Source organism: Molossus molossus, unplaced genomic scaffold (assembly GCF_014108415.1).
Source record: "Molossus molossus isolate mMolMol1 unplaced genomic scaffold, mMolMol1.p scaffold_m16_p_16, whole genome shotgun sequence".
In the NCBI taxonomy this organism is placed as follows: domain Eukaryota; kingdom Metazoa; phylum Chordata; class Mammalia; order Chiroptera; family Molossidae; genus Molossus; species Molossus molossus.
In genome coordinates this window covers 34,518,899-34,532,227 of record NW_023425351.1, presented here as the reverse complement: position 1 = coordinate 34,532,227, position 13,329 = coordinate 34,518,899, and the positions used below count along the sequence as shown (strand labels likewise).

General features: G+C 49.9%; 1 protein-coding gene across 5 annotated transcripts in view; it reads left to right on the top strand.

Annotated features, from left to right (window-relative positions):
- The window catches only part of PAG1 (phosphoprotein membrane anchor with glycosphingolipid microdomains 1), a 112,038-nt gene that overhangs the window by 79,711 nt on the left and 18,998 nt on the right, over nt 1-13,329 (top strand). For 4 of the 5 annotated variants that reach the window (XR_004959893.1, XM_036264358.1, XM_036264357.1 and 1 more), the window contains one exon: nt 11,966-12,172. Coding sequence is in view for 4 of the 5 variants with exons in the window: in XM_036264358.1 (XP_036120251.1) it covers nt 12,048-12,172 (125 nt within the window). In the remaining variant the exon portion in view is untranslated. Of the gene's footprint in view, nt 1-11,949; nt 12,173-13,329 lie in introns of all 5 variants that reach the window. The other variant, XM_036264359.1, reaches the window with a different exon arrangement.

Genomic DNA, 13,329 nt, shown 5'->3' with positions numbered 1-13,329 from the left:
AAGAAACACTGAGGTTGTTAAGATAAAGACACTTATGTAAGACTCTTCAAAATGTGTGAAATCAAACACTTGTGACTAGGGTCGGTGCAGAGAGGGGAGAAAGCTGTAGACTACAGTAATTGCTATAATTGAAGGATAATTACAGCTTTCAGCCTCCAGCCCAGCACATGAGCAGGAAAGAGAAAAGAAAATGTGATTTTTCTGTGTACAATTTAGTTCTATATTTTTAAAAAGGCAAACCAATTTGTCAGGATTGAGAAAAGCCTCCTTCCGAGCACTAACGTCTCTGAGTTTATCGCGGGGACACACACAGCGTTGTGCACTACATACAACAGAACAATGTCACTAACAGTGTTACCAAGAAATGCAGGTAAACAATTCATGACAGTTTCTTATATTAGTATTTCATAAAAGCCACCTTTATGACATTAATGAGTCAGTGGTTTTCGCTGCTATTTAATACAGCCCCTCACCCTGGCCAGGTAGCCCAGTTGGTTCAAGCGTCGTTCCAATATGCCAAGGTTTCGAGTTCGATCCCTGGTCAGGGTACATACAAGAGTCAACCAATGATGCATAAATAAGTAGAACAACAAATCTCCCCCCCCCCTTTTGATCTTCTCTAAAATCAGTAAATTCTAAAAAAGAAATTAAGACAAAAAATATATATAGCCCCTTGCTCATGATAACAGCACAGAGGCCGCCTCGTACAGAGGGAATGGTATCCCAGCTGGCAGAGGGAAGGGGGGTCCCTCAGTTCATCCGAAAGCCACAGCCAGTTACACATCAGGGTAGAAGTGTCAGATCACAGCTCTGTTAAGAAACATGAAAGATTGGCCCAGCCAGTGTGGCTCAGTGGTTGAGCACCGACCCATGCACCAAGAGGTTGCCGGTTCGATTCCCGGTCAGGGGCACATGCCCAGATGGTGGGCCCGATCCCCAGTGGGGGTCATGCAGGAGGTGGCCAGTTGATGTTCTCTCTCATCGATGTTCCTCTCTCTCTCTCTCTCTCCCTCTCCCTTCTTCTCTCTCTAAAAATCAATAAAGGAAAAAAAAATTTTTTTTAAAGAAATATGAAAGATTGGAATTCAAGCTTTCACTCTATAGTCAGTCTTTTACATGATCGCAAGGCGGTGGTGTTCTGGCGCAGTCTCTGGAAGAGCATTACCCATTTGGGGACTGTTCTGAAATCATCCACGCTGGTGTCTTAGATCGATCCTGGCTACAAAGGCAAACACAGATTATTGAATGTTCCAGAAAGTCTGATTGTTCTTAATCATGTTCTCTGTGCATCAGTGACTGCTCATGGACCAGTTGTTCCTAAAATTGGCTTGTTCCTGATACGGCAAGATATTAGGAAATAAAATAAAGTAGGATTTCAAAGAGTTTGGAGAAAGGCCTAAGAAAAGTAATGTAAGAAAGACTGGATACATTTTTTTAAATTTAAGGCACAATGATGTATTTTTTACAATTAATGTTGAGAAATCACATAACCATTATAAATAATGGCTTATAGAAAGAACTGAAATGAAGCCACTTAGCTTAGATGATTTAAGTCAGTGAATTAAAACTAAAGTATTAATAAAATCAATTTTTTGGCCTGAAAGTACACCTTCTTGTTCCATTTTGTAAGTATATTTTTCTTGAAGTTTTTCTGTATAGAGCCATGAGAAATAATTAAAGTGACCCTTTGAAGATCAAAACCCACTGTTATATTTCCCACAATGCATCTACTGCAGCTGTGCTGTGCACACCTCTGCCTCTAAGGGTCTCAACTCATAGGTCACAGTCTGTGCCCTTAGAACCAGAGCTACCCCAAAGCCTCAATGGCAGAGAAGAGAATACGCCCATTCCTGCCCCCATGTGCAAAATTTCTCTGAGTTCCTATGTCCCATTTTTTAAGTTCTTAGTAGTTTTGCCTTGTACTGCATTAATATCTGCTTCTCTTATTAATAAATGAAGGTGAACATTGAGTAACTTGGGCACCCAGGAAGATGAGGCTGGCATGTTTTTCCTGAGCTTAGCACAACACAGGAGGGGTGGAGCTGTCTCTGGTGCCTTCCCAGGTCCTTGACATCAGATGGGTGCCCACTCGGCGGCCGGCTGACCCTCACTGTGGGCAGCGTCTGCACAGCGGGCGGCCCTTTCCACCCTGTGAACACGCGGGGCTGTTTTTGGAATCCGCCAGACACATTGAGGCCAGTTCTCAGCTTGAAACGACAGCAGTCCAAGGGCCCTGCAGCTGCGACACAGACACATCGAGTGATCAGAATCAGGCTGCCGTTGTCACCGAATGTGATTTGATTCCCCGTGCTTGGAATTCAACAGTCTGTGGTTTTCCATCTTTGCTCAAAATATATATCTCTATTAGGAACTTATTCTAGCTATTTTTCACATTTTGTAAAATGAATTTTGCAAGTGAGTTGCAGCAGACCTGGGTAACCTCATGTTTGAGGTGTGATTAGAAGACGAAACCGTGCTTGACACATAATAGGTACTTGGCTGTTATTTGTGTGATAAATTACAGTGTCAAAGGGTAACACACTTTTGTGTCTCAGTGTCAAAGAGTAAGAAATATCATCAGAGGCATTAAATCAAGATACCAATGACACCAACCCAAAGAGCTGACCATCTTTAGTACCAGAGTCAGAGAAAGTGTCCAGAATGTTCCCTCACATTTGGAACCCCCTCAGCCTTATCAAACACTGAGAGTGGGAATTAGATGGACCCCTTTCAGACTTGATGTCTCTACAAGATTTTCCTAAACTCGGGCATAGGCAGCCTCCGCATTTTGTCTCCGTATGACCTGGCCACGCTCATCTGCATATTTTGGTTCATCCTTGAACTGTGTTGAAAAACTGTTATTAATACGACTTGTATACCAACTAGACGTTAATGAAACAGAGACACTCCTCAGTCAGGCCTGCAGCCAGTGTGCTATGGTGGCAGATGACGTTCTGGGGGAGGGGGGTCTGTCAGGACCGATTCCTGGCACTGGACACCGATTTCATTCCTGCCACCGTCGCTGGTGTGGCCTCATCGGGTCTTCCCAGGAGTTACTAAGACTGTGCTCTCTGGGGAGCTGAGACTATGGCTCACGCAGAGCACTTCAGGTTCCGGCTGGGTCGACAATGTTTCCCTGGTATGAAAGTCCTGGATTTTTGTTTTCGACCTTAGGAATCCCCGGCTATTTTAATAAAAGGATAGAACCTCAGAGCTGGAAAGAAATGTTATAAATGGGCCCATTTCTCAGGAGGAGAACGAATGACCTCATCTTTCAGAAAGAGAAACTGAAGCACAGGAGGCCAAGACTGGAGCGGGAGCCCGGCTGTGCCCAGGAGCCCGGGCCATGTGCGCACCCGCCCTGCCATCACTCCGGACTGGTGAGGGCGCGCCTGACATTCGAGAACTTACACGGGGATCCAGAGGCTCCTGGGACAGGGGCGCTCGGACCCCCTCTTCACGTCACTGTGGGTGAGGTGAAGACCAGGTTTCAGCACCACAGGCCTGGCCCGATGGCCCTTCAACCCTAATTGGAAGGAGGACGACGCCAGTACCTCTCCCATTGTGGGCCAGCAGCCCGGACCTCACCTGGGAGCCAGTGAGCAGCGCAGAGCAGAATCAGAATTCAGAATCTGCACCTTAGCAAGACCCCCAGGGTTCTGCAGGCAGGGGAAGTGATGTTCTAGAACAGTCTTTTCAAATCTCCCCACACATCACAGTCGCCCGGAGGAGAGGTCAGGACCCAGCCAGACTCGGATTCCTAAGCCTCGGGAGGGCCTGGAATTCTGCACTTTTGCCGAGTTCCCAGCTGGTGCTGAGGCCTTTGGCTCAGGACACCTTTGAGAAGCTCCGCCCTGGGGACACGGCGCTGTTGCTTTCTCCACAAGGAAGGTGCTGGAGAGTCACCCACATCGTCTGCACCCCTCCTGGCAGAGAGCCTTGAGGGTGAGCGCTGCAAACCTACTTTCAAACACAGGCTCTGACATAATCACCAGTCACCTCCCCTAGTCACCTCCCGGCCGGACAGTCCCAGTAATCCCAGCAGGTGGCTTTCAGGAATGCTTTCCGACGATTCTGTTTTCAGTAGCCAAAAAAAGTATTTCGCCCTAGTCGGTTTGGCTCAGCGGTTAGAGGGTCGGCCTGTGGACCAGAGAGTCCCAGGTTCGGTTCTCGCTAAGGGCATGTACCTCGGTTGCGGTTTGTCCCAGGCCCTGGTTGGGGTCGTGTGGGTGGCGACCACTCGATGTGTCTTTCTCGCATCAATGTTTCTCTCCCTCTCTCCCTCCTGCTCTATCTGAAGATAAATGCAAAAATGTCCTCGGGTGAGGATTAAAAAAAATGAAATAAAAAGTATATCGTCTGCTGATTTTAGAGTATAAAGAATTCTTAATGTTTTTAAATACAGTAAAGATGAGAATTAAAGATGACCGTGACGGGCTACGCACCGGGTGACCCATGGAGCTGCCATCACGCAGGTAGAGCGTGAACTCTTCCACCAGCAGCCCTTCCGTGTGGATGGAGTTATGCCAGAAGCCAAGGCAGAGACACAGACCCCTTATCCAGCTCTGCTCCGGCTTAGGGTGAGACCAGGGCTCAAACGAGCCTTCCTTGGGACAGGGCTTAGATTGCCATCTGACTCTGAGGTCCGAGAGTTCACTTGGCCCAGAATGAGCATCCTCGGCTGTGTGGTCTCCTAGTTAGGGAGAGGGCTTGGGGGAAGCGAACCGGGCTGTGACAATCCCGGGTCATTTGCAACTGGCCGTCCAACCGCAGTCCAACCGCAGTGCAACCAAGCGTTAAAATGAATCTGATCTTTTATGTATTATGAGCCAGGAGTAGAGGATCTGAGAGGCATTTACATCAAATGGTCCATGTCTGAACCTCTCAGCAAAGAAACAAGTTTGTTTTTGTGTTTGGTTAAGACTTTTACTATTATGGGAAAAAGGGGGCTGATTCATCATGAGTCAGAAGCCAAATTAAAACAGTGCAAAGCATTGCTTACCAGAGCAGGACTGTCCCCGTCCTGGTCCCAGGAAACAGCCCGCGTCGACACCCCGTCCCAAAGGACTGCCTGCGGCCGATGGGGCCAGGGCTCTGAAGCACCGACAGCTCTTCGTGGAGGACCTGTGATGGACTTGCGCTGGGGGCGCGCAGTGCCTGACCTCACCACACAGGCTGGACACCTGGGGGTTATGGAGACACGGGGCTGGCCCCGTCCCTGCCGTGCGACACACGGCTGGGAAGTGTGCTGGGATGGGAAGTGTCAGCACACCTATGGCTGTGTGACCCTAGACAGTGCACTTGACCACGAGCTTCATCCGTGAATAGGTGCAGCAGCACCTACATCAGAGGGTTCTGAGATGAAACAACACAACGGGTGGAAAAGCGGCTGGTGCACAGGGTGGGGCTTCCTCAGTGTTTCTGATCCAAGCCTTGGAGCCGGAACTGCTGTGCAGTGACCTGTTCAGGACCCCGGGTGAACCAGTGCGGTCAGGAGGGTCCCACACAGGATGGAGGCAGTGCCGGGGAGGTCTGTCTACCCGCTAACGGGTGAGCAGACTCGTAACTCCTCATGTCCCTGTGCAACGTTGTCATCTGAGAACATAGAGCTTCTTCTGATTCTTACCATCTCTGAAGACCTGGCAGTATCCACCTCCTCTTGGGTGCTTTTTCTCCTCTGAACTGTTAGCTCATTCAGCTGCTAATTCATTCCGCTTATGATTTAAATACCTACAGTGTGTCATACTCTGGGGCTGCAGCATCAGGAAGGCTGCTCAGAGGAAGGGACATTTAAGGGAAGTGACATTTAAGGGATGGTCAGGCTTCATCAGACGGAAATATGGGGAAGAGGCCAAGAAAAGTAAGGTCCTCTTTCTTCTGAGAACTGTAGGCCCAGCACCCTGCAAGGAGGAGAAGGGTGTTTCAGGGCTGCTGGGGGTGGAGAAGGCCTGAGGTGTCCTGTCAAGAAAGGGTCAGGGGAACACTCAGCTTGGGGCACAGGTGGGCAGTGCTGGGCGGCCTGAGGGGGCGAGGATGCTGTACAGGAAAGCGGCGTGTCCAGCGTTGACTTCCAGGAGAGGGCCAGTGGCTCTGGGGGCAGGACATGGGGGCCAGGCTCTGTGTTCACTCCAAAGTGGAGGTTCAGCCTTCAGACGTCCTTGGTTTATTTTTTGAATCATTTCCTTGCAGTACTCGTGTCTTACGTTCTCCTATGTCCCTCACCTTGTACAGTATGTTGAGAGTCAGCTTGAGCGTCTACTCCTCATTCTTCCCACGGAAACAGGTATTCACTCAGTAAAGGTTTCCCCCCTGGCTGCAATCACCCAACTGACGTGGACGCCGGGACTCGGGTGGGAAATGGGGACTTTCCATTTAGACCAGATGAGCAGGCAGACAGGGCAGAAGAAGCGCCCAGAAGCCAGACTGCGCAGCCTCTGAAACGCCCGGTTAGACCTGCTTAGGCGGACGAAGCCCTTCCCTGTGTTCCTCCCATTCAACGAGTGCGTCCCTCCCCTTCCCTCTCTCCCTCTGTCTTCTTATTTACCACAGAAAGTAAAATAGGAAGCCTGGGACTTGGTTTTCAGGTCAGGAGAGGCGCGAAGCCACCTTGGAAGTCATTCTCTGCGCATCCAAGTCGCTGACCTGTTGGCTTCTGCGAGGCAGGAACAGCAGGGTGACAGGGCTGCTGCCAGCCACCCACTGTGGCTCCTGAGTGCTCGGTCAGCGTGGTCTAGATGAGGAGTGACAGCCACACAGACCCTCCCGCCGGGTCGGCGTTCCGTTCCTCAGCGGATGGAGATGCTCGGGTGGACGAAGAGGGATCAGGTTACGCTGACAGTGGCCTACAGGGTTTATGTCCTGCTCTGGTGGGACCAGGCTCCCTCTGCCTTCAGCCGCCACCTCCACAGCAGGTTCTGTCAGGTGACGGTGACGCTTGTCAGGGTCCTTTGTCTTGCGTTTCCCTGAAGCTGCTGCAGAAAGAAACGTCAAGACCTTGCTCCCTGGTGCTGTTATAAAGTGACGCGGGAAACTAGGAACAGGACGTCTTACCCTGGAGCCCTCTGCCCTTTGGGTGTCTTTCCCTTGACTCAGGGAAGGAGGGCATTGGGAGGTCATTGGAATGACCTTATTTGGCAGAAAATCTTCATGCCTTAGCTGAGGGGACAGTAGACATTTGCTTGGGTCATTCCCGTGTTGACCACAGCCCTCGTCACCAAGTGCAATGTAGCAGGCTGGCCTTTAATCGGAAGAGAAACCCACCTGAATTTCAGTGCTGTAGCTTAAACCCCCCCGGGAGACCCTCGGGCTCGGTGGAAAGGCCAGTTGGCCTGTGACAGGCCGGTGCCCCCAGGACAGGAGCCCGGGAGTACCCGGCTCATCGCCACGCTGAACGTGTTTGGTGACTCTGTGGTTCAGAGCGTCATTTGACTGTGTGGTTCCCACGCCTGAGAAGGACCAGGAAGGGGGAGTTCCCGTGGGTTGGGTCCGTCGGCGAGGTCACAGTGGAGGTGGTTTCTGTCCTGCTCAATGATGGGCGGGCCTGGCCAGCTGTGCAATGGGAGTGAGTCACTACTGACCTAAACCTGCTTCAAAGGGACCAAGTCTCTGCTCCGGAGCTCGTCTCAGCAGCCACCCGACTCCGCCAAATTATTATTTACAGAATTTCCCGGGATCCGAGCACCTACCTGCTCAAGAGTGCTCGGCTGAAAACACAAATAGCTGCAGTTGGTCAGCACCTTTCATTAATTTCGTCTGGTGTCTGTTTTCTTTCCTGTCGGAGTGGATTTTGGAGGCTGAGAGCCTGGGTTGATGGAGACAATTAAAATGACGAGCATAGAGCATTCAGGCAGCCAGAACAGCTGTCCCTGGAAGGGCCTGGGGCTCTGGGCCGAGGACCGCGTTTATACTGCCACCTTGTGGCTGAAATGCAGCTGCCTGCCAAGTCCAAGGCCTTTGGCTTTTCTACTGGTTGAACCACATCTTGATTGAAGTCATGAAATGAATGGGTGTGAAAGAACAAGAGCTTATGGGGCAACATAATTTCTTCCACAACATTTTAGCCCAAAATAATTATCCAGGCCAATTGTTGAAAGGATCCAAACAGAAGTCCAACATCCTTACCTTTCTCAGGGTCACACATGAGTTCCCAGCGTAGTTTGAAATTACATAGAACCAAAATGGGGAATGTATTGCAGCGATATCACATTAGTATTAAGTTTTAGCCTCGGTCCTGATTGTCCAGCCATGCAGCCGACAATGGAGTCTGTTCTGAAACAGAAAGAATTGGTGTACAACTATTAAAACTAAATGTGCTGTTGCATCAATAATCCCACCTGCTGCTGCTCACGTGAGTGGGGCATTGGTGCCATATGAGTGTGAGTGCAGGAGCGATGCCTGGGCCCCTTGGCCCTCTGCTGAATAACTCATCACATATTTATGCACATGGCCTGACAAGGGGATATTTTTTATACTTTGAAGAGAGGATAGTCTGTAATTGAAAGCAGTTGGATTGAGGCAGGTAGGAACAGGATTGAGAGATACAGGCTGAAATATCACCATGAACACATCAGGAGAGAGAACCCCACATTGTTCACGTATTTCTGCTGGTATGGATTCATTCTGGAGAGTCAGAAAATATCTTGCCTGATACAGGAACCAGCATGAAATGGGATGGTCCTCAGGGCAGTAACAGTGTCATGGATTTGCAGCCTTGGATTATCTTTTCCACATGGCACCAGGTTGATAAAGGGCACCGGGTGTGGTCTGGAACACCCCTTGCTGTGGTGGGCCCTTCCTATCAGGTAATTGACTTCACAGAAACTGTACCACCTGTCTTCTTATTTTTTCCCCCTCTATTCTAATCCTGAGAGGAGCCTTCCAGCCATGGGAAAGACACTGATCCCGGCACTGCCCAGAATAAAGCAAAAGCAGGACCTGAGCACTCTGTTTATCTCAGTGAACACCACATAGGGCCCAGCCCTGGGGAAAAGGCCATTGTCCTTCCAAGAAAGCCCCGGACCATTCACAGCAGGCCTGTAGTCCTCACCACCACGAAGGAAGAACATGGGAGCCACATATGTGTATCTGCACACCTGGGGGTCAGTCCATCTGCACACCTGGGGGTCAGTCCAGCTAACTCCTGGGGGTCAGTTCATCTGCACATCTGGGGGTCAGTCCAGCTAACTCCTGGGGATCAGTCCATCTGCACACCTGGGGGTCAGTCGAGCTAACACCTGGGGATCTGTTCATCTGCACACCTGGGGGTCAGTCGAGCTAACACCTGGGGATCAGTCCATCTGCACACCTGGAGAGGGGCCATCCAGCTACACACATGAGGGTCAATCCAGCTACACACATGGGGGAGGGACAATTCAGCTACACACATAGGTGAGGGTAGATTTGTCTCAACTGTAGGTAAGCCACCAAAATTTAAGTAGGCAATGACCAGAGAAGGAACAGACTGCAAAAGTATAGAAACAGAAGTTCCGAAAAAGAGACCAGGGAGAAGAGTAACAGGGCACAGACTTCCTCCAAAATAGGGATAATCTGGAGGTGTCCGGTGAGGTCACAGTCACCTGTGTGTGGCCCCTCCCAGGGCAGCTAACTGCCTCAGCCCCATCCCCACCCCCACTGGACTGTGTGGCTCCTGGTCTATCCAGCCTCACTAGAGGCTTCTGGGAGGCGAAAGCACCCTTGGCCTTGGACATCACAATGTATTTAACTCAGAAACATGATTCTTTCCACTGTGAGATTTTTGTCCACGATGAGAAATTTTGGGGGAAAAAAATACTTTCAGTAGCTTCTCAGCCAATTCTAGTTGAAGGGGAATGCACCAGAAGTTCCGACACATTCTTCTGAGTTACAGCCTTTATTCAGAAGCCTGTACTGATCAGCTTTCATCATTTCTCACTACACTGTGCCAGCACCTCCCATATTTCATTATACTCTGTCGGCCTCCCCCATGGAGAGAGCTAGAGAGAGAAGAAGAGAAACATGCACAAATGGAGAGGGTGCTACAAACCCCGCAGTAGCTGCAGAGTGCATCTCTGGCTTTGGAATAGCTCAGGCAGCAACCCTGTCTGGCACACATGGATGAACTCTGCTGTGTGGATGGATGAGGAGGAAGAGGGGAGCAAGCACGACGGATCACGTGTGCTGTGCTCTCCCCCAGACGTGAAACTTTATCTCACATGTGTCCATAGGTCGCCGTGACGTGTGCTTGCTTGAATGTATTTTAATAACTCACTGTGGTGCCCGTTTGTCGTCTGAGTTTACGGTGAATGATTCATTGTTTCAACAAACCCTAAGAGGAGTGGTGTTGATGGTCATTCCCTTAGCGCCGCCCGGGGCAGATGAGCCAGGGCACTGTGGCCACCAGTGACTGTGCAGAGAGTGTTTACTAATCACCGTGGGACGATCGCCGTGTCTACCAAACAGAAAGTTGTACATTGATATATTTAGAGAACATCACAAGTGTTCCTGTTGATTCAAGGGCTAAGGAAAACAGTCGCTTTGTGTTCTAGAATTCTGTGTCCATTGCAGGTATATTCAGGTTTTGTTTTGTTTTTTCCTTTTCTCCAGTTTTTGTTATTATTCCTCAACCTTAAATATTCAAACATATGAGAACTAGTTCACCTGGAGAGGGTCCCATTGAACCAGCTTTGCGGAAATGGCTTCAATCCCCCATTTCTCTGAGCTCCGCGAAGCCGTCCATGCGGGCTGGACGGGATGGCCCAGGTGGCGGAATACGGGACAGCGCTTCCAGCAAAGCAGACGAGCATGGAAACATAGGCAGGCTTTTTCCAGAATATAACATTTTTGAGTTTTGACTCGTTATTATAAGACAAAAATATGTATCTGCTTACCTTATTCCTGATACTTGAGATGGAGTTAGAGGCTGTTCCTTGTAAATTAGTGTTCTAGAATTGAGCAAAGCAGATGTTCTCCAAGTAAGACCTCTCTGGTGAGAGAGCATCATTCATTTGATTATATGATTCTGTTTCTCAAAATCTGTAACTTAAAATAGTTGGGGAAGCTCATCTGACCCTCTGCCTGTAGAAGCAAGTCGGCTGGAAGGGAGTGGAGCGCCCTCTAGGGGCAAAGACCACAGTGTCAGAGACCAGGTCTCATCCTCACCTGCCACTCAGCACCTGTGACACCCTGGGGCGAACTTACTCATCGTCTTTGCCATTCAGCGTCCTCCTCTGAAAAACGGGGGTCAGCAGCGAGTGCCTTCTCCACAGGCTGGGGTGGCAGTTAAATGAAGAAAGCGTTTAGCAGAGGCTGGGCACGAGCCAGGTGCTAAAATGTACTCACTGCAGCTCTTATGCTTCATTGGTCGTCGTTCCTAAATTCTCGTCTACTGCTGGTGACGTTTCTCAGCACAGACTTTCTCCCATTCACCTGACAGTGTGCCTGTGGACTGTTCACAGAAGCGTAGTGAAAGCTGACCCTGAAAATACAGTCACACACTCGGAAGAGACACTGTTTACGGGGTGACTGTAAAGACATCCCATTTCATTAATTGCACTGACCTTAAACCTTCTGGAAGGAAAGCAGGTTCAGGGAGCCAGGAGACAGGTGGGGACGATGCAAACTTCGTGTCTGGGAAAGCTGTACAATAAATGCTTTACGCTGTCTGGGGGGAAGAGTGCAAATACACATGTATGTGTTTGCTGTGGGGTGCCTGGAGCCCTACTTCATTTTAAGGCATTAAGGAAGCTATCCGCAAACATACCAGAATGATCAGACACCCACCACCTCACACCTGTGCGGGCACCTGGACATTCCCAGTTCACACTTTCAGGTGAGGTGACAAAGGCTTGGACAGCGAGGGAATAAAGATCCAGTCAAGTCCAGAGCAACTCTCTGGCTCTGCAAAGCCTTCCTCCCAACAAGAGTAATTACAAGATGCTGGCTCTTTGTCACCTGAGACATTGTTTCAAACAGGTTGGTCTCTCTGCAGGCGGACGCAGCCCTTGGCCCTGATGTCACCAGCTCTGAAGGACTGACTGACCACCAGCCGTTGCCACCCCTTTGCTCCCACCATGGGACCCTCCGGGAGCCTGCTGGGCAGTGGACACATGCAGATCGTCCTGTGGGGAAGTCTGGCAGCTGCTGCCACTTTCTTCCTCATCACCTTCCTCATCTTTCTGTGCTCCAGCTGTGACAGGTGAGAACTGACAACATGTGTCTGTTAGAATCTTAAAGCAACACGCTCTCGCCCCCAGCAGACTCTTTACAGAAAAGCCTGTTGGACACAGGATCCCACTGCATAGACGGTCACAGAAACGCATGTGTCCAGATGGACTAACTTCTCCTCTGCCAAGGGTCCCAACCCTGTTCTGTTAACTGAGGGAAAACCCACATTTGATTTTGCCAGGGAGCAATCGGAAGAGCCCCAGAGACGCAGCTTCCCAGAATGAAGTTTCTTGCTTTTCTCTTGAGCCCTGGTCGCTTCCATTGTCCTTCCTGTGGACGTTTGGAAATCCAGGCGGCTGCGCACTGAGGAGGGCGCTTTGCTTCTGCTTGAGGGGTCCTGGGAGTGTCCGCGTGCCTGGCTCTGGAGGGACCACTGTATGACAGAAGTTGTAATACTGAGCTCCAGTTTCCTAAGAAGCTAATGAGTTTTCCTCTAAGAGAAACGTGCTGTTTATAAAATAACCGTCTTGTCTTTTTTTAGAATTCTCTCCCTTCTCTCTTCCTCTCATTCTCTCTCTCCCTCTGTGTCTCACTCGTGTAAAAGGTCTGTACCCCCAAAAAAGAGATCTTTGGTCAGAGAGAAGCAGGGTTCTTTCAACCAGGAGTAATTTTCAGGGTGTTCAGACTCAATCTCCATATGCTGGGAGCAAATGCAGGCCCCCCAGCCCCTTCCAGTAACCTCAGGAAAAACTCACGTGTCATTCAAGAGTCTGGATATTGCTTCCTACCCTAATGTCTCTGTCAAGAGGGGAAAAGCTGGACTCTCTGAACCCACGAGCCCCCTCTTGCCTGCCCAACTGGGGCCCAGGCTATAGGGATGGACAGTGTGTTCCCCGGGCCTGAGAGAACCGGCCTCTGTAGTTGTTGCGTATCCCACTAGGTGGCGCCGTTGCCTCACACATCCCTGGGAAACACTCTGGAACTGATGGCTTTCTTTAGACTGTCCTGAGTAAAAATAAATTCTATTTTTACTTCACGGACTTTTCCACAGAGTGGAAATACATATGACTCATCCGAAAAGCATGCACCCTTCCTAACGTGCCAAAATTTGTATTTCATTTGATTATTTTCTGAGTCCCACTGCTGTGTGACTTCGCAAAGTCTCCAAGTTGAGAAAACAGAAGAGAT